The sequence below is a fragment of the Mesitornis unicolor genome, unplaced genomic scaffold, assembly GCF_000695765.1.
Source record: "Mesitornis unicolor isolate BGI_N332 unplaced genomic scaffold, ASM69576v1 scaffold16820, whole genome shotgun sequence".
In the NCBI taxonomy this organism is placed as follows: Eukaryota; Metazoa; Chordata; class Aves; order Mesitornithiformes; family Mesitornithidae; genus Mesitornis; species Mesitornis unicolor.
The window spans coordinates 79176-97529 of NW_010156398.1; the positions used below are offsets into that span (position 1 = coordinate 79176).

At 41.5% G+C, this 18354-nt stretch overlaps 1 protein-coding gene across 1 annotated transcript in view; it reads left to right on the forward strand.

Moving 5' to 3' along the window:
- The window catches only part of LOC104545986 (solute carrier family 22 member 23-like), a gene marked incomplete at both ends in the record, with an annotated part of 97277 nt that extends 79151 nt beyond the window's left edge, over window positions 1-18126 (forward strand). Inside the window, 3 exons of the mRNA XM_010191299.1 lie at window positions 1-8; window positions 5781-5908; window positions 18024-18126. The exon at window positions 1-8 is cut by the window's left edge and continues 179 nt beyond it. Of these exons, the coding sequence (XP_010189601.1) occupies window positions 1-8; window positions 5781-5908; window positions 18024-18126 (239 nt within the window). The remainder of the gene's footprint in view (window positions 9-5780; window positions 5909-18023) is intronic.
- Window positions 18127-18354: the final 228 nt, after the last annotated feature.

Sequence of the window (18354 nt, forward strand, 5' to 3'; positions counted from 1 at the left end):
TACTGGTTGTAAGTATTTTTTCCTACTGTTGGGTCAAAGACAATTCGGGTTCCTAATGCTGGACTTGAGAGGTGCCTTACTGCCAGGAAGCGTATGTGCTTCACAGCACATATGAGGCTTTCCATTTGTTGTTACATTCACCTTTTCCAAAGATTTGACTTTGAAATAAGAAATAACAACCTTATAACTTGCTGTATCACACACATAGGTTACATACTCTGACATGGTGGGAACTCGGGAAATGGTCCTCTTTCATTGAGCAGTGAGTTGTGCTTTGCTATTATTCTGTCACTTCCCCTTGAAAGATGAAAACAGTACTTGAAAGGATTCATCTCAGCCTAGCTGTTGTCTAATTATGGTTGTACAGCTAAATTTTTCCTTATCTGTGTTGTGGTTCTGGTCTGTCACTTTTGGTTTCTTTGGCCTTGGTTGGCCAAATTAGGTTAAAAATAATGTGTGTCAGCTCTTGAACAAGCACACTTAAATGTCTAGTGTGGATGAGGTAGCCAGCCCTTAACTAGGCTTCCTGCTCAATTTTGCACAAATTAGTACACACTGTGCTGAAACCTGGGTGGCCAATCTGCACCAAGCAGTGGCTCAGAGTCATTTCTGCAAGGAATCCTTCTTCCTGACTGCTTCCAGTCCTCTCTGCCCACTGTGCCGAAGGCACTGAAGTGTTGGTATGGCTGTCCTGAGAGAAGTGGGGTGGCTCTCACTTTGAGAGTGGTGCCAGGTCCATCCCAACCAGGACTCTATAATACAATCTCCCCAATAAACTTTCTTTGTTACTCTGTCTTAATAGTGACACGCAGTGGCAGCATAACACAACAGAGGCTTATGAGAGCAGTCTTGCACAAAACCATAACAGTAATAACACACTAGATCATTCATTTTAAAGATAACACTAGCAAGACTGGATTTATGTACCATGAGGGGACAAGCTGCTAGCTGGTATGCCTGACAAGTTGTAACGTGTAAAAACTTGTTATAGTATGTAAGAATTTTTAACAGTTCTATATTTTTCTATTAATGCGTGAAGGCCTTACAGAGTTCCCTGTGTTCATCGCAGTAACTCTCAGTGGGGATTTCTTTGCTTTTCCACAATTCGCAGAAGTAGACACATCGCAACTTGGGCTCAGGGCAAAACAGAGCACACAGGGGAAAGCTACAGATCCTTTACAAGATAATGTTGCTTTTTCCCCCCATTTTCCAACATATGACATCTAAATAGTCTTGTCAGTGTTAGCCTTGGTGATGAATAAGCTAGGGTGTTCTTTTTAATGTACAATACTGTTCTCCCAAACCCACCATATGTTATACACACACAGACAAGTGCAGGCCTACTTCAAAATCTCCTATTGGGATGCCCAACAGATCAACCACTGGATGGAACCTGATATCAAATATAACATTTACAGGTATTTGTGTCCAAAAGGACAATACAATAGTATAAAGACACCTAACAAACATGACAGTCAACATATAGACAGCAGTAACCTCTCAGCAGTCTTCTGGAGGTTAGCATATTTTCCAGGTGCCTGAGTCAGGGTCTCGTACATTCCTGTTGAGAGGTTGTCGCTGGGTGACATTGAAAGCAATAGGAAATGTTAGCATTTATTTCCTTATCATCTACAAGAGCTTTGTGGCTTTTTGGCTGGACAGGACAAGCAGGCTATGCAAATAGATCCTTCTTATATAATATGTGATATGACAGCTTGATAAATAGTGGTAATAGCTGAAGTAGCAGGATTTGTGTTGCCTGGGGTTTTTGCATTTGCAGAAACAAACTCTGGTTAGGATGCCTGTTTAATTATACTGTTGGCATGACATGCACTTTTCTCTTAAGCTTTTCCATCTGTTGCATATTCTCTGGAAGGTGCTATTGTTTTATTACCTCTTTGTTCCCTTCTTTCCTTGGCATTGCATTGGGGAACAGAGCATGGACCTTCTGCATATGTTACAGATTAAGGAATAAACCTAACTGATTTGTAATAAAAGAAGAACTGGAAAACTGCATTGCTTGTTAATTCCCTATCATGTACCCAAAGCAGTAAGTTCAATAACAGATGCTGTGATAGCCCCTGTGCTGACAGCTCCTTCCTCCTTGCTCTTTACTTCCATCTCCTGCTGTGAGAGAGCTCTTTGCCCTCTGTGTTGGGGCTTAGCTTTCTCCCACCTGTAGATTTGCTCTGCCTCCAGCCACATATGCACATGGCAGGTTATACCATCCACAGGAGGTGGGTGGCTGAGCGGGCTGGGAAGCTGAGCATGGATGAACAGAAAGGGAGAGGCAGCAGATTTGTCTAGGAGACATGGGCTGGTGGGCTGTGACACCTGCAAATCAAGCTGTTGCCTTTGCTCAGCTTTCAGGCTGTTCTGGAAGGGCAGTGAGGGAACCACATAAGCCAGACATGAGCACAAGGGTTGGTGACAAACATCTGGAAATAAATTAATAGGAGTTGGGTTCCTTTCAAAGTCTGTGTGTGTATTAGAGGTGTAAGGGAAGGGAAGCTCTGGTTATAGAAAAGGCTTTATGTACTCTCCTTTGGATACAGGAAGCTCCTGACAGGACCATGCCATGAAGGTCAGCAAAGGTATCAATAATCTGATATAAACTCCTGCTTCACTCATACCTAAACTGAAGAACTAGGAAGAGGTGGCCAGTTCTCTTCTGGTGGTGTTGAATAGGATTTCCCCTCACCAAGACACAAAGTTGTAATCACTGGGCTTGTTGCCCTGGGACAGATGTCTAATGGACATATTACACCTTTTTATGGGTTTGCTCTGCATCTAGACAGGATCATGGTTCTCCTTCCAGCAATGTGTCATACCTGTTTGGCCTTTTTCTGTCTGTTAGGGATTCTTCTCTGCTCTTAATATTTCTCTGACTTAGGATTTTTTTTCCCAGTGTCCCTCCCAAGCAGCACCTGTGTAACAGGCTAGGAACTTTTCCTTCTACTCACCCACCCCCATTGTTTTCTTCAGTTGCAAAAGGCTGGTCCTTTTCTCACTGATGGAGGATGTAGAAGGCTATCAGCCAGGTTTCTGCAGTCAGCTCAGCCTGGTCATCTGGGAGACTGCCCACGCTCAGCATAAAGCTGACTCAGCTTCATTTATATATATGTGTATATCTGTGTGTGTATGTATGTGTGTATATATATATAGTATTTAATGCCAGGTGATGAAGCACGAAGTTGTGATTTCTGTTCAGAAGTCCACAGGGACCAAGGGAGTGGCTTTGGTTTTTTTAGTTTTAAGTTTGTGATGGTACTTGGTTTGGCAACAGAAGGTGCAACAAATAGGTGTGTACAAATGAGCCTCAGCAGCAGGATCCATGCTCCATAAGTGAGCCTGGACACCTGCACAGAGAGAGGGTGGCTAGCGCTTCCACTTGCTGTGCCTGATAACTGGGGCTCAAAGCAGCCCAGGAGTTTTTAGAGATTCTTAGATGATCCTCCCACTGCTCACACTGAGTAATGGAGCGGCTGAAGAACGGGAGGCTTCAGCACTTCCAGTCTGAGACACCCTTAGGGGTTGGAAGGCAGAGACAGTGTTTGTCCCTGCAGTGCCACATCCCTGTGGCTCTCTTCCAGTTCCCTAAGAGTGGGTGTTCCTCACAGGGCTTGTCACTTGGGACCTGTAAGCAGATCATTCAAAAAAATGCAAGTTTTAAGCTAGTGGCTGAAGCTGTCCTCTGTCCAGAGCCAAGTGCAGGTAGATTTTATATTCGGAGAATTCCCAGTTTTTCAGAATATGCTTTTGCAGTACAGGACTTTCTGCAAGAGGATATGCCAAAGCATCCGTTCATGCACCAGTGGTATTAAATAAGCTGTCAAGCTGAATAGCTGTCATCGTGGCTGTTATATGTTTTTGTTGTCTGATATCACTTGTATTGCAGTCTGCCTGACTTCTCGCCTCTTTTCTTCTTAAAAAACAATATTATTCTTTATCTAGGATGGAGCTTTCACTAAGCTGTCTTCCAAATTGCATCTGCCTTTAAAGATAGTACCATAATGATGCAATTGCCTGGTCCACTGCTTAGAAGTATAAGAACTGAGGCAGCAGCCACAGCAAAGATCAGTGCTTTGGAAAGGAAATTTGAGTTTTATTATATATGTGAAGTTAAAAGTAGTTGTTAAATTTGTTCTTAGAAACGTCTTTGGGAAGATGTCGTGGTTTAACCCGGCAAGCAGTTAAACACCATACAGCCACTTTCTCACTCTCCCCGCCCTCCCTGGTAAGACAGAGGAGAGAATTGGAAGAGAAAGGTCAAAACACTCCATTCAACACTGAGTTGAGATAAAAACAGTTTAATGTTTGAAATAAACTAAACCAAGCCAAACTGTAATAATAATACTAATAAATTGCAATAATAATAGGAACAACAATAATAAACCACATAAAGTTATAGTCAGCTCATACAGCAGTCACTGGCTGTGTGCTCCCAGCAGTGAGTATTAGATAAAATAAGTAAACAGTGCAAGCACAACAGCTCCAGTGACAGTGGGGGAGTAGGAGGCCTTGGGAGCAGAACGGTGGGCAAAACCCTCTGGTGATGACAACCACTGAGAAAAGAAAGGACATCTTCCGTAAGCTCCCCAATATATAGTGAGTCTGACATTTATGGTATGGAATAATTCTGCTTGGTTGGCCGTTGGCTTTCAGTCCCCCCAGCTTTAGTACCTAGCTAATCGCAAAACTGCTGAAGATCTTGATCACTACAGCAACCTGCATAACAATGTTGGCCAAAAAATAAAACGGTGTCTTATCAACTTTGTTTCCACTAATCAAGTACTATAGTCTTCTCAGAAATGCAGCTTTTCTGAACAGAGTATTGATTCTATGACTCTGTCCAAGCAAAACGACAACAGAAGTTTAGTGAAAATGAGGCCTACATGGGAAAAAAAAAATATGCCTGAAGTTAGATCTGAAAGTTTTCATATCCATAGAAGTATTGGAGTTTTTGTTTATTTATTTTAAGTTCTACATATTTCTTTTAGTTTTGTATTAAACTCAAATAAAGGAAGACTTATCAGTTGAGCTAATGACTCAGGTGAATATCAGCACTTGAAGGAAACAACTGGATGGAAATCAGAGTTTTATTTTGTAACTTTGTGTGCATCTGTATATTTTTAAGGCAACTCAACTAATGTTATATTATCTACTGGGGCAAACTTTTAGAACAACAACTGAATGTTGTCTGGAACATATACAATACTAATCTGTATAAAAGAATGTCTTAAAGTCTGCATATGTGCAAAAAGATTTCTGACATGTTTAAAAATTTAAAAAAATCTGTTCCATTATAATCCCAAAAAGTAATTTTTCTGTCTCCTCTCTGTATCTTTACAAGAGAATCCAAATCACTTCTGTCAGCTATTTTCCTTCTTCAGTGTGAATTACCACATGTTAACTGCACTTCTCATTCATTTTCTGCTTGGCAGCAAGTGTCTGTTACAGACAGTGCTGCTGCCTTCTCCCAGTTATTTCAAAATTGCATTAATGGGCAGAAGGCCTCTAATACTTTATAAAATTCTGATATGTCCTATTTCTAGGTGATGGGATAGTTCCTTTATCATTTATGAATCGGTATAAAAGAAAATGTCATTAATTTGCACATTGTGAATCTTTTTTTGTCTCGTTTGTTTCCTAAGTGATTCTTCTGCTTTTTGAAAATAATTATGTAGCTCATGATTGGTCAAATGAGCAGCTAAACACTATCAGTTCTTCCTCTGACAGAAACTTGGAAGGCCACCTAACATGTTTTCCATCTTTTGAAGTATTTTCCCAGAATCCCTTCGGTGGCTGATGGCTACGCAGCAATTTGAGGCATCCAAGGAACTGATTCTTCAGTTCACGCGCAAGAACAGGATGAACACAGAAAGTGACATCAAAGGAGTGGTGCCTGGTGAGTAGGACAGATAGACAAAAACAAATCCTTCCACTCAGATAAAGTTGCTCGCTCTTCTCTAAAGGCTGCACATGGCATTACTGCTTAGAAATAATCTATTTACTGCCTGTAAAATCATCCCATTTGTTTGTTCATTCACTCATTCATTCATTCATTCATTTTGCTTTCCTTGAAAAACCATCCCAAACTCCAGCACTGTGCTTAAAATTACTTGGCCTGTTGAATAGTCCTACTAATTATAGTCTCATCTTGCAGTGCTGTACATCTTTAGAGACATCTCTTGAAGAATTTTGTCATGGCTACAGAGTGCCCCTTCAGCCCTGTGTGCTTCTGAAAACTGTGCTTTAAGGAAGCTGCTCACTGGGATCCTGCCCATCACACAACACTTATTTTGTTGGTTTGAAGAAGTGGCAGCACTCAAACCTCCAATTCTAAAATGCCAGCCCTGTGGCAGACCTAAACCATGTTACAGTTTCTCTTTAAAACCTCACTTCAAGAGTTGATTCTCTTTCCTGCATCATCTGAAGGATGGTGATCCCATCTGGGGATGGGGGGGCCCTGCAATTGGCAGTTTTAGGGTGCAGCTTTTGGTTGAGTCCGAATTGTCAGTTCCGTGGTTTACTGATGCTTTTAGAAAGAGCTGGCTCCTCTTGTCACTAGCATTGTCACTGAAACAGTTATGCTCCTGTCTCACAGAGTGCTTTGCAAACGAGACTGTGCATGTGTGTGTGGCTCTAATTACAACAAAGGTGAAGAGTTTCCTCATCTTCATCTCACTGATGCACCTGTCAGATTTGGTTCAGGCTCTCCACTTCCTTCTCACAGGCCTGACAGTGCCCATAAACACTAAAACTACCTGTGTTGCACTGTCACTTACAGTCCGTGTCAGACTAGCTGCTAATCAGAAAATAGTAGAAATGTTTCTTCCCCACACACACTTTTCCAACCTCTGCTTACTCTGACCCCAGGGCCTGCAGGGAGACCTCACCCAGTAGCTCTGCCTGTGGGTAGGGGTGATGCTTCCTGCGCTTGGCCAGTACTCGCTGCTGAAAGTCTCTGGGGTACCTGTAGCTTCAGTCAGTCAGTGCTAAAGGCAGCGTTCAGCACTGGAACAGACTGCATCCGTAATGGAAGAATGCCACTGTTAACATCAATGCCTAACAAAGGAAGCAGTGAGGAGTGAAGAAGTCTGATTTGAGTCTGAGGTATTCATACCCAGGTCACTGCTGTGATTTCTGGTGCAGCTGGCAGGCTGGTGTTAATCAGCTTGTTAGCATGTGAATTGGGTGTCTGGGGTTACAGTTCCTGGATCTGCATTGCACACTACGTGGCTTTGCAATGTAAATACCATTTTTCTGGTAAAGTTCTGGCATGTGTGTAGGAAGCCACTAACCTGGTGGTTGCCACCTCCCCACCTCCTTGTTGCACATCTTCCCCAGAATAAGTGGTGGATCTTGGATAAAACTTATTTCTGAGGCAATGAATTATATCACAGTTGGACTTAGAGTTTCCCAACCAGCTCCAAATTTGGCTTTTCTCAGCTAGTCAGTTTCTTGAATTTGCAGATGAAATAAAATGTATTTTAGAGGAAAGAAAAAATAAATTACTTGAATTTCCTTTAAGGAAAATCATAAAGATGCAACTGTAGGCTTGAGGTATTTATTTAAGCCATGTATAATGATATTGTCCATGGAGGAAAGCTAAGTATCAAAATGGTTTTATGACTATTATTTGTGACTGATTACTTTTTCCAGAAGTTTCATGGTAAGAGTACATTCCTGTTTAATGAGGGACTCTCTTTTGTGTGGAAAACAGCGTTATTACACATCTTGCTGATATGGGTTCTCTGCCTGCAAATACATTTAGATATAGCAGTTGTCAGTACGTTACCCTTTGCAAACTTTTACGTAATACAGAAAAACTTTTAAGTAATATAGAACATGGTCATTTCTGCCTCCTTGCTGATGCTGGATTTTTTTGGGGATGTTGTTGGGGTTTTTGTTATTTCTTCCTTTACTTTTTCTCTTTAAACTCTCTCTGCAGTCCCACACATTAAGGCTTTCCTGACCCAGCTTTGGAGGGATGCTTCATTTCTGTAGAAAGAGTAAAAAAAGGAGCAGTATCAAAAGTATGAAATGGGCTTAAATAAAAATTTTGGAAGGATCTTCTCTCATTCTGAGTGCATGGCAATGTTGACAGTCTGAGTAAGGACAGGAGTAAAGTAGAAATCCCAAATGGAGGATGTGATCAAACCTCAGGCTATGTGACTCCCAGTGGGCCCATAAGCAGAAGAAAGCATTTCTCTGCTCTCATGTTATAATCACATATCTGTAGTTGCTGTAGCAGGCAATGGGTAAAAAGCTAGTACTTGCCTGGGAGAAAGAATGCCAGTGAGCCTGATGCAGATATCACATATTTCCCCTTGATTCCATTGTTGAACTTTCCTATTTGTGTGGAGGCATTTTTTGTCTGTGATTTGGTTTATTCTTAGTTTCCAGCCCTTTCAGGTGGAAAACAGTCTTGCTGTAGTTAGGGGCCATTGTGTTGCTGTTGCTTATTACTCCTGCAATGTCGTAACAGCCTCCTGTGATTGAATTACTCCCAATGCATTTAAATGATAAACTACTCACTTGCAGTCCCTTCCAGCTGGAAACCTCACTGTAATTTTACTCATACATACCAGTCAAATTAGTATACTCTCTATAACAGATCATTACAGGAGTTACAGTAGTTCGGTGTGTACCCATTTTTTCAGCCAACACAAGTTCCATAATAAAAAGAAGTAGCATTCAAGTGGGTGAAGCATTTCTGGGATGGAAGAAAATGCAATTTTTAATTGCCATCCAAGCAATGAACAGGCTTATTTTCTCTTCTGAAGAATCATGCTGTTCCTATTGCCTACTGAAAGCTTTTACTTGTCTATTTGGCTACACTGCCCATAGTGGAAAATGCCACTAACGTTCTGTAAGGCCTGTTTGCTCCCAGGAAGGTGACCCATGTGTTAGGTGGAAAAAAAAAAAGGAAGCACTATTTATCTGCTGGTTTTGAATCAATCTGTAGGGTGGAAGTGGTTTGCTAATGCTCTTTTGAGAGATGTCTCTAAAGAAAACAAATGTCTGGACAGTGGTCCAACTGCAGTTGAAAGGTCCAGCAGCTGCAGTAACAACCCATGTCTGGAGAAAATCAGCATGGGCTGTTGATGAGCAATGCTCAGCCAGCAAGACAGTATGCATGGCAAACAAATTAAAGTGAGACAAGGGATGCTGATAGGAGTCCAGAGTGCTGTAAATTAACACTGCCCTTATCTTCTCGGTAGCCTGCCCCAGGGGTGTAACATAGGGTCTGTTGGTTGCAAAACCAAAGGAGAGCCACCCCCTCAACAATAAGCCACAATAAGTGGTTTTATTTTTGAGTGATTAATGCACCTTGTGTTTTTTGACAGGAATAATTAGCCTTCATGAAGATATTTTTGGGTTTATGTGGTCATATATTCTTCTTTAATGCTGAAGAAATCTAGCTGTTCTAATTAAACCTGGTTAAATTATCCCTAATGTCTGGAGTCTCAAAATTTCACCAGTTGCCTTAACGCTTTTCCCTCTTCTAGAAAGAAAAGTTTAAAGTCACTTTTTGCATCAGGGAATGATTTTTATCCAACCACATATTGAAATGTCATTTGTCATACAGTCTTGGTGAGTTTTGTTAAAAAATATTTCAAAAAGTTATCTGAAAAGTCAGCTTTGATCATAAGCAAATTAAATATTTTGGTAATATTAATTTAGTACAGGTTTTTCCACTGCCAGTTTCTCCGAAAACTTACTCATCTCTTTGCTGTTCCCCTGTGGAACAAGAAACAAACGTGTATTTCAGTGCAGCTGCAGGACAGTTGTTTTGACCTGAGTGAAATAAATGCTAAGGATGCATGGAGATCTGTTTAAAGAACAGGAGACAAGAACATTTAGTGCCATTGGAAAACCCAAAGCACCAACTGCCCTTACACCATTTGAAGGGGTGTTGTTTAGATGGCTTTCCTTATTTTGGTTGGATGTGTGTTTTTTCTTTGTGTGGGGTGAAGTGTCTGTTTGTTGGCTGGAACACATCAACTGCTGCAAGCTGCTCTCTGCTGCACCAGCGCTCAACCCTGCCAGCATGTTTGGGTGTGCTGGGAAATGCATCGCTAGAGAGGCCACATCAGCATTTACTTGAGTGTCAGACTTGATGCATCCGTGGAAACCCAGCTTTGTGCAGTTCTCTTCCCCTGTGGTGGGAAACATTTCAGATGTTCCTTAAGAGAAAAATAAGTGCTTGACCAGGCTGAATAACATAACCTCCTTTTTGCTCATCTCTAGATGAAAATTGGAATGCTCCTGTGGGCAGACAGGTTATAGCTGTTCCCTTCCAAGGTTTTTTCCTAAGCTTAGAGAAATAATATTGATGCAATTCTAGAAGTGACCAGCAAAGATCAAGCATCCAAATAGATACAAAGACTTTAGCATGCAAAGCACATTGTGGAGAGGAGGAAGGGGTACAGTGGTGAGAAGTACTTTGTGTGCGTATGTGTATGTGGATTGCAGTGAGGAAAGCTGTGGTTTTCAGGGGCTTATACTTGTAATGGAAAAAAAAATATCTTTCACAGTTCTTGCTACTGAGTAACATGCTGCCATGACTTTTTTATATACATAAGCTGGTTTCCTGTTTTGTTTGGGTATATATTTTTCCATAAGCCAGAGGCTTGGATCTATGTACTTGCATGCTTTTTATTTTATTTTTTTTTCCATTGGGTAAATAGCAGATGGAAAGGTAAAAAAGCCTCATGTCTGAAAGTCAGTCTCTTTCCCAAGATTAACAAAGCTTTACTCATATCCTTAGACAATCACACCTACAACTATGCTACTGTTTTAAAGCTTGTAGTGGATGAAGAGGCAGGTGTATTAGCTAAAGAAAGAAAGCAAGTTACCATAACATAGGAAACTCCATGTGATGCTACTATGTACAAACCTGCCAGATGTGTTCTTTTACTAAATCCTGTTGCTTGGTTGTTTAATGGTGCTAAACTTAAATATCCCATGCAAGTCTCAGGAGGCACTCAGGTAAATGTGGGAAATTTTAGTTAAAACAGTTCAAGATGCTACTTGAGTCAGCCTTGAAGTCATACAGAGGACTGTGTATCAGCTACAAAAATTATCTCGCACAACACCAGCCAGTGATTTCTGTTGCCCTCTTGTATGTTAAGTGAGCTTTCAGGAGGCTGGGTTTCTCCTGGTGGTCCCCTACTGTCCATAAGCAGGAGCTGATGGGGCTTGTGCAACCCTTTCAGGACATGCTGTACATTATAAATAGCAAGTATCAAGCATAAAACTGCTCAGTTAAGTAGTCTTTTGCTGGCTAGATCTACAGGAATGGAAGAGAGAGGCCCATGTGTGCTCTGTCTGTATCCCTGGCAATAGCGACCTCTGACAGCAGCATGGTTTAGAGGGAACAGGGGGAAAAAGAAGCTCTCTATTAAGGATGTTCCTTTTTGATGCCACTGGGAAAAGCAAAATATGCTAGAAAATTGGGGAGAAAGGATAAAAAGAAGAGGGGAGGGGGTGGGTATCGGCCTCTATTTAAGCCTGAATGACTCTTTCTCACCAGTCGAGCCCTCCGCAGACTCGCTGGCCTCACGCCAGCCTGTCACAGACGCTTTGTGCCAGACTGGCACACTGGCTCTTTGTCCACAGTGCTGCCTTTCCTCCCAGAGCAGCTGGCTTTATAGGGCAGGAACCATGTGCAGAGAGGGCTGGCAGCAAGCCCTTGGCACTGCTGGCACTCCCCTGTCCCACCTGCACTGAGGCGAGAGGATAGGTGAGCCTGGAGGCAGATGTGAGGGATTAGGAGGGGAGACCTCAGGAACAAAGCAGAGGCAGAGAGCGGTAAGAGGAGGCCAGTGGATAGAGAAGAGTAGAAATAAGAAAGTGAAAAGAGTGGTGGGAGCAAAGAATGGAGATAGTTGAAGGGGACTTCAAGCAGCAAAGGTGACATGGGACTGGGGGAGAGCTAGAGTATGGAAATCAAAGGGACTGCGACCATTTGCTTCTCCCTCCCTCCAGAACAACCTGCCTAGCCCAAGGATCTTACCTCTCTTCCTTTGTGAAATCCACTCCTGAACTGTGTGCTTCATCCCTCCATACTGCCCAACTCACCTGCTCTGCCTGCTGAGGTTTCCTCCGTAGCTCTGGCAGTAGATAGCAGCAATGCATGTGTAGGTATCTGAAACGTCCTGGTGGCGCTGACTTGGCTCCTCATAGTGACATTTGAGATATTCTTTGTGTTGCTTTTTGGTTTTTAATATTGAGTAATATTAGAGGAATGTGAACATTGACAAGTCACACTCTGGGAAATGCAAGAAGTCAGGTTGCCTGGGCAACCCTTGCTTGGCCTCCTGGCATGAAGGCATGATGATACAGCCTTTAATAACATAATTACGACCTATTTTTTCCACAGGGCATAGGATGGACGAATCAGTGCATAGGATGGACGATGCTGTGGGAATGAAGCTCTTGTCTGTTCCTCATTTGTTGCAGAATTTGGAAGGTGTGTAGTGAATGAGACAGAGGGTTGCAGAAGGAAAGATGACAGTCTTGGGGAAATGAAGCTGAATGCCTCCTCAAGAGCTGTACTCATTCCCTGTCTCTGCCAGGGATGTCCTCATATGATGATGGAAATTTCCCTGAAATCAGGCTCTTCCAGTGCTGTCACTAATCACAATTTCTTCAGCATCTGCCTCTAGCACGTAATTCTGGGGCATGATTTGCAGAAAGCTGGTGCATTTATATCAGCGCCTACAATGAGTGTTGCTGCATGATTTTTCTCATTCTGGACACAAATCCTCTGTATTTTATCTTCCTGTCTTCAAAACAGGAATAATCTTTGTCCTTATTGTTACAAGAAGGTGGTGGGGGTGATTTCATTGGTATTTATGAAGTACATGAATATTCTGACAGCACTGTAGGAATGTCTCTGAGGAAACCTGTGATTTTGTACTCACTGGGAGGTTTGGATAATAAGGCTGAGGGGCATGTGTTGAATGGGAAAGGTAGAGGCATCATTAATAGCTGCTCATTTGCTGACTACAGTGAGACTTCTGAGGGAAAACCTTGTGTGAGCATCTAATTAAGTGCTGTATCATAATGCATACGAGAAATTTAAGATTGCAGTGGCAACTATGTCTGGCTTTTCCTATCTTTTTTTAAAGCAATTAGAAATACAGGATTGAAACATTATTGCAAACAGTTCTTTGCTATTATAGTCATCAAGTTATACAGCTGTTGTCATGAAATGAGCTTCATTTAAAATGCTGTTAGTATTTATGTCCTGTGCTTTTGTTAGAAGGCCATTCCAGACTCCGAATTGCTCTTGTACCAAGTTACAGTTTAGCATTCAATTCAAATACACTATAGCTGTCTAGGTTCTTTGTCTTTCCTCCTTCCTATTTGCTCCTGTCTGTGACTATCTTTATCTTAAAATGCTTTTTCTCTTTTCCCATACTATGTGAGCAGGCAGCAGCTCCATTTCTTTGTTGAGTTGAAGTTCTCTATCAGCTGAAGTTCCCCTCTATCTCTTCTCCTTTTGTAAATAGGTTTGCCAAGGCTTTAGTTTCTCAAATATTGATGACCAGAATTGTAAAAGAGCACCAGTATTTCAATGTCTGAATCATAAATACCTCATGGACACAACAGACTGGTACCTTATAAACTTGTGTGATCAGGTAGTATATAATCAAGTCCAACACAGTATTATCTTTCAGTAGAAGCGTTTCCCGTTAGTTCCCGAGTGTCTCACCCTGTATTTTGCATTTTTTACTTGCTTTTGCTACGTATGGTCTCAAGCTCACTCAGTTCCCTCTGATGTCCCATTTCTATGGTATACTTTATCACCAGCAAACAAACTTCATTGGCACATTCCTAAGATTTGTGCCAAGCTCCATTGTGAGGTTATTAAACTAGATTTTCTGAGAATGAGTCATCCCGCCACTAACCTCCTGCCATCCATTTGTGATTTCCACTTTTCTATGCCTTGTTGTCTGCCCATCAATCAGCTTCCTGCCTACCTCCATAATTTCTGTGTGTGATTTGATACCCATCAATATCGTTTTGCTGTTAGGTTTTTGAAAATACGGTGTATCAGGCTGCTAGTCCTCCATGATTTAATAAATAAATAAATGAGCACAAAGGGAGTTCATGGAGACAGAAATCCTGGAAGGTATAAATAAACCTGTGTACCAGTAACTCAGTGTGGCATTCAGCTCTGCATTTTGGACCAATCTACCTCCCACTGCAGAGCTGTTATGCTCCAGGGATTGATTGAGCCTCTGTGCTGGGGTTCTATAGCTCTTTTCATGTTCAAAGAGCTACTGACAGTATCATTTAGCAGCCATAAAAATCCAGCAGAAGTCTATCACCACAGGACACTTGTCATTTTGGACATCCTTTTTCGGTAACTTGATCTGAGCTTTGTCTATTTTGACTTTGCCAAGTGATGCAGAGATGGGCAGCTTCATTTGAAGGCTTTAAAAGATGCTTTCTGATTTTGAAAGCCATGCTCCTGAAACACAGAGAATCCCACGAGAATTCAGCAGCATTGGAAGCTGGTAGGGCTCCCCTCCCCATGAGACTTCCAATGAATAGTTTTAATTTCCACTGAGATATAAAGACTTAGCTTGTTGACAGTTTTCCTACCGCGTCCCTGAATAGGAAGCCTAGAGTGTGTGTGGGCTCCGGAGTATGGGAAAACTCATAATGGGCCTCTGAGTAAACGCATAAAAATATTTTTTTATTTTCCATATTCACCCTTCTAGTAAATCAGTCAGAACTGAAATATTTTATGCAAATTCATTCTGAACTGGTGACTTCATTGCAAAATCTAAGAATAAGTTGAGGATAGGGGGAGTTTTCCTGGTGTTATTCCAGTAACTGACAGAGCAATTGTTTGCTTCCATTGGGTTTTAACAGACATTGGCTTGACTTCTAAGATCTTAACATTGACTTATGAAGTCCAGACAGCAAAAGAGCTGTTACTCTCCTGATGCCCATCACAGTCAGTCAGAGCAGATACTTTTATGCAAGCAGGCTACCTCCAAAGACAGCAGACCACTTAAATGAGATCCAGTAGGTGATGACTTTTTTGCAAGTCACATAGCTTATTTGTTGCTATCTGAATGATATTTTGGTTATTGTAAATTACTGATTTTGCAATAGGTTGAGGTTTTTGTGAATATCTGACTGGTATATATAGAACTAAAGGATGGAGAAAGTCGTCGGAAACATAGATGGTGTGGGAGACTTGAGAAGAGCCATTTGTCTGAAGCAGGTGACTTGGATTTGGAGGTTAAATGCCTCGTAGAGGGATGGGGGAGTAAATAGTTGGTAGAGCCAGGAGGCTTCCAGTAAAAAGTCAGGTGTTGTTTGCATTCTTTGGTGTAAGGTTTGAGGCCAGATTTATTTTTTTTTACTTTGTTTTTAATTTAATTCTTGTAATGCAGCTACATCTGGAATCTCTTCTGGGACATTTTCATTTAATGATGCTGTGTATTTATGGAGTATAAGCCCCATCAGAGAAGAAGCAAGGGTCCACTGAAGGGAGACTGCTGCATGAAGCAGAGCAGAGAAGGGGTGAAATCCCCCTTATGTGTGATCCTCGCTGCAGCTGAAGCAGAGGATATGTTTGCCAGTTCACATAACCCACAAGCAACCCGTTACTTGAGGGTAGAACGTCAGTTTATTGAAAAACCCTAATGAGAGTTAGTTGGGAAGGATTGATTTATAAGAACAGTTAAAAGGGAGCCAGAATGCACGGGAAGGATGAGTGACAATAAAGAAAGAACATACGGATTGTAGCAACCATTAATGTACGAACAAAGCAGGAGTGGAGGGCAAAATAATGTTTGGCTCCCAGCAGAAGTATAACAAAGTTAAGTGTTGCTTCACTTAGTTTTAAGTTGTGGCTCAGTAAAGCACATATTGGCAATAAAATCTACTTTCTCTTCCCAAAGAAAAAAGTAAAAATTACTTTGAGAAACAAAAAAAACCCAAATTAAGAAAATTCTAAGAGTATTGTATCAGGGACTGTCTCCTGCTGTGGGAGTAGATGTTTTACTGTGACAGGTAAGATCCAGTCATTCATAGACAGTTCGAGAGTGAACTCTTATGTCCACATGAGAACTGTGCAAAGTGTGTTCTTTGGGTGGTGTTTTTCATTGTTGCCTTTCAGCTGAAATAGTAAATAGTCATCAACAGCTTTTCAAAACCTTTTGCTGCTTCTAGTGCTTGATTCGAGTTTTTTCACTGTACAAGGTTTGGCTTGGGCTCAATTATAGACTTTATAACTATGTTTTATCTAACTGCTTCAGTTGTTCTGAATTACTGTGTTCCCACTTATTCCTTACCAGAATCTTCCTACAAAAATCATTTTGACCTTACTCTTTGAGATTAGGTACCATCTTTTTCTATTGCTTATTTTTTTAATATAGCCCCGATCCATTGCTGAGCCTGCTGAGCGCTCCTGTAGTGCAAATATTAATTTGACCAATTTCCTCTTTTGCTCCACCTATGTTTTTATGCTTTTGTGAGCTTCATGCTGTGTAGATTCTGGGGAGAAATGGATATTATCAGGTAGTAAGGAAAGGTAGTACAGCAGTATTCTGCTTAAGTGCAATCATTAATGTAAAATACCCTTTGCTGCTTTTCTCAGAAGCATTCCCTGTAGTCACTCTAGATAGAAAACCAGGAGTGATCCCTGAGCAGTGAATAGCTCAATTATTTGCATGTAAATAGTGTTTCTTTGACTTATTATTTTTATGATACAATTTTAAACTAACAGCAGACAATCACGTCTTTTGTTTTGTTTGTAAATTAGGGTGATTTGTCTCCATTTTTTTTTCCCCCCCTTGCTTTAGTTTTTCCCTGTCTTGCATCTCTTCAAGAAATTGCTATTCAGTGGAGTGAGGCAGAGGTCAGGGCAGGCCAGTGCGGACAACTGAGGACACCCTCGCTAATTGCGTATTCACAAAGGGAGCGGATGCACAGTCCAGAACAGGGCCATGCTGCTGCCTTCAAATGCAGCCAGTCTAGAAAGCAGCAGTACAAGTGTTTGCCCTAAAAACCAGTCGCAGTCTGTACTCTTGAAGTGCATTGTTTTTTAAATGCTTCTTTATAGCAACAGCTTCTTCCATTTTTACCAGACTTTATGCCCTTGCAGCCGTCTTACTGATCCGGTAGCTTGGAAACGGTGGTTTGGTTGGCATGCTTAGGTAGGTGTGCAAGCTCTAACCTAACGATATTTGAGAAGTAAGCAGTGCCCTTCATTTTTGTCCCGTGCCAACAAGAACATCAGATGCAATATTTGTGAGGCTTGTGCGTTACTATAGCACTGCAAAGAAAAGTTAGCTTGCAGCTGCCCAGCACTTTAAGGACATGGTAAGGCTTTAGCTCTGAAACACAAAGACATCACAGCTGATGACACCCAGGAATTAATATTTAACAAAATTTCTTCTGTTTAGGACAACCATCAGAACAATTTGAAATACTTGAAATGGGGGGAGGAGGGAAAGAGAATGAGCTGAGATAGTGTCCTAGCCACTGCTTTCTGAAACCTGGATTTGAACAAACTTCAGAAGATTACCATGAAAAATTAGTTTAAGCTCCAGTCCTTTCCATGGCTTTTCAGGTGTTCACTGCAGAATGGCAGCAAGTCTTGTAACAGTACAAGTACAGTCCTGCCTGTGGGGGGTTTAAAAATTAACAGAATTCTGAAGTTCTTCAGGAAATTTTATATCATACGTGCTGGGATCAAGCCCTATGCTGCCCTCATTTTACATACACATTTTAAACTGGTAGAAACTTTGGGGTGTGAAGAAGTTCTTGGGCAATTTTTTAGCCCCAAAAAGGTTAAGGGAAGCCTAGAAGCAAAGGAGGAACCTGAGATGGGCATTAGGCAGGTTTGTTCAGCATTTCTATAGCTCCTCTTAGTAATCGATAGCATCCTGCTCTCCAGAACATCCCCCAAAATATCTGTAGTTTACAAGTGAAGCTTCTCCTTCTCCCCAGTGAAATAATAATTTTGGTTTGGTTTGTTTCAGAGCTGGAAAAGGAGATCACCAGGAGACCAAAGAAAGTCTGCATTGTTAAAGTGGTGGGAACAAGGAACCTGTGGAAAAACATTGTAGTATTGTGTGTGAACTCGTAAGTCCAGTCTCTTTCTGTTTGAATAGTTGTGAAGGTGGTGAACTGGAAGCAGTACTGGGAAATGATGGAGGAGTTCCTCTGTTTCCCAGTGTGGGACCCTTCACTATTGTCTTTGATAAATGATCCTGGAAAACCGCCAGCTGCTGCAGGGAATTATTTTTTGTGGCAAATGTGGAGGAACTCACTGGCTGTTTCAGGGAGCAGCACCACGTGCCTTCTCAGGCA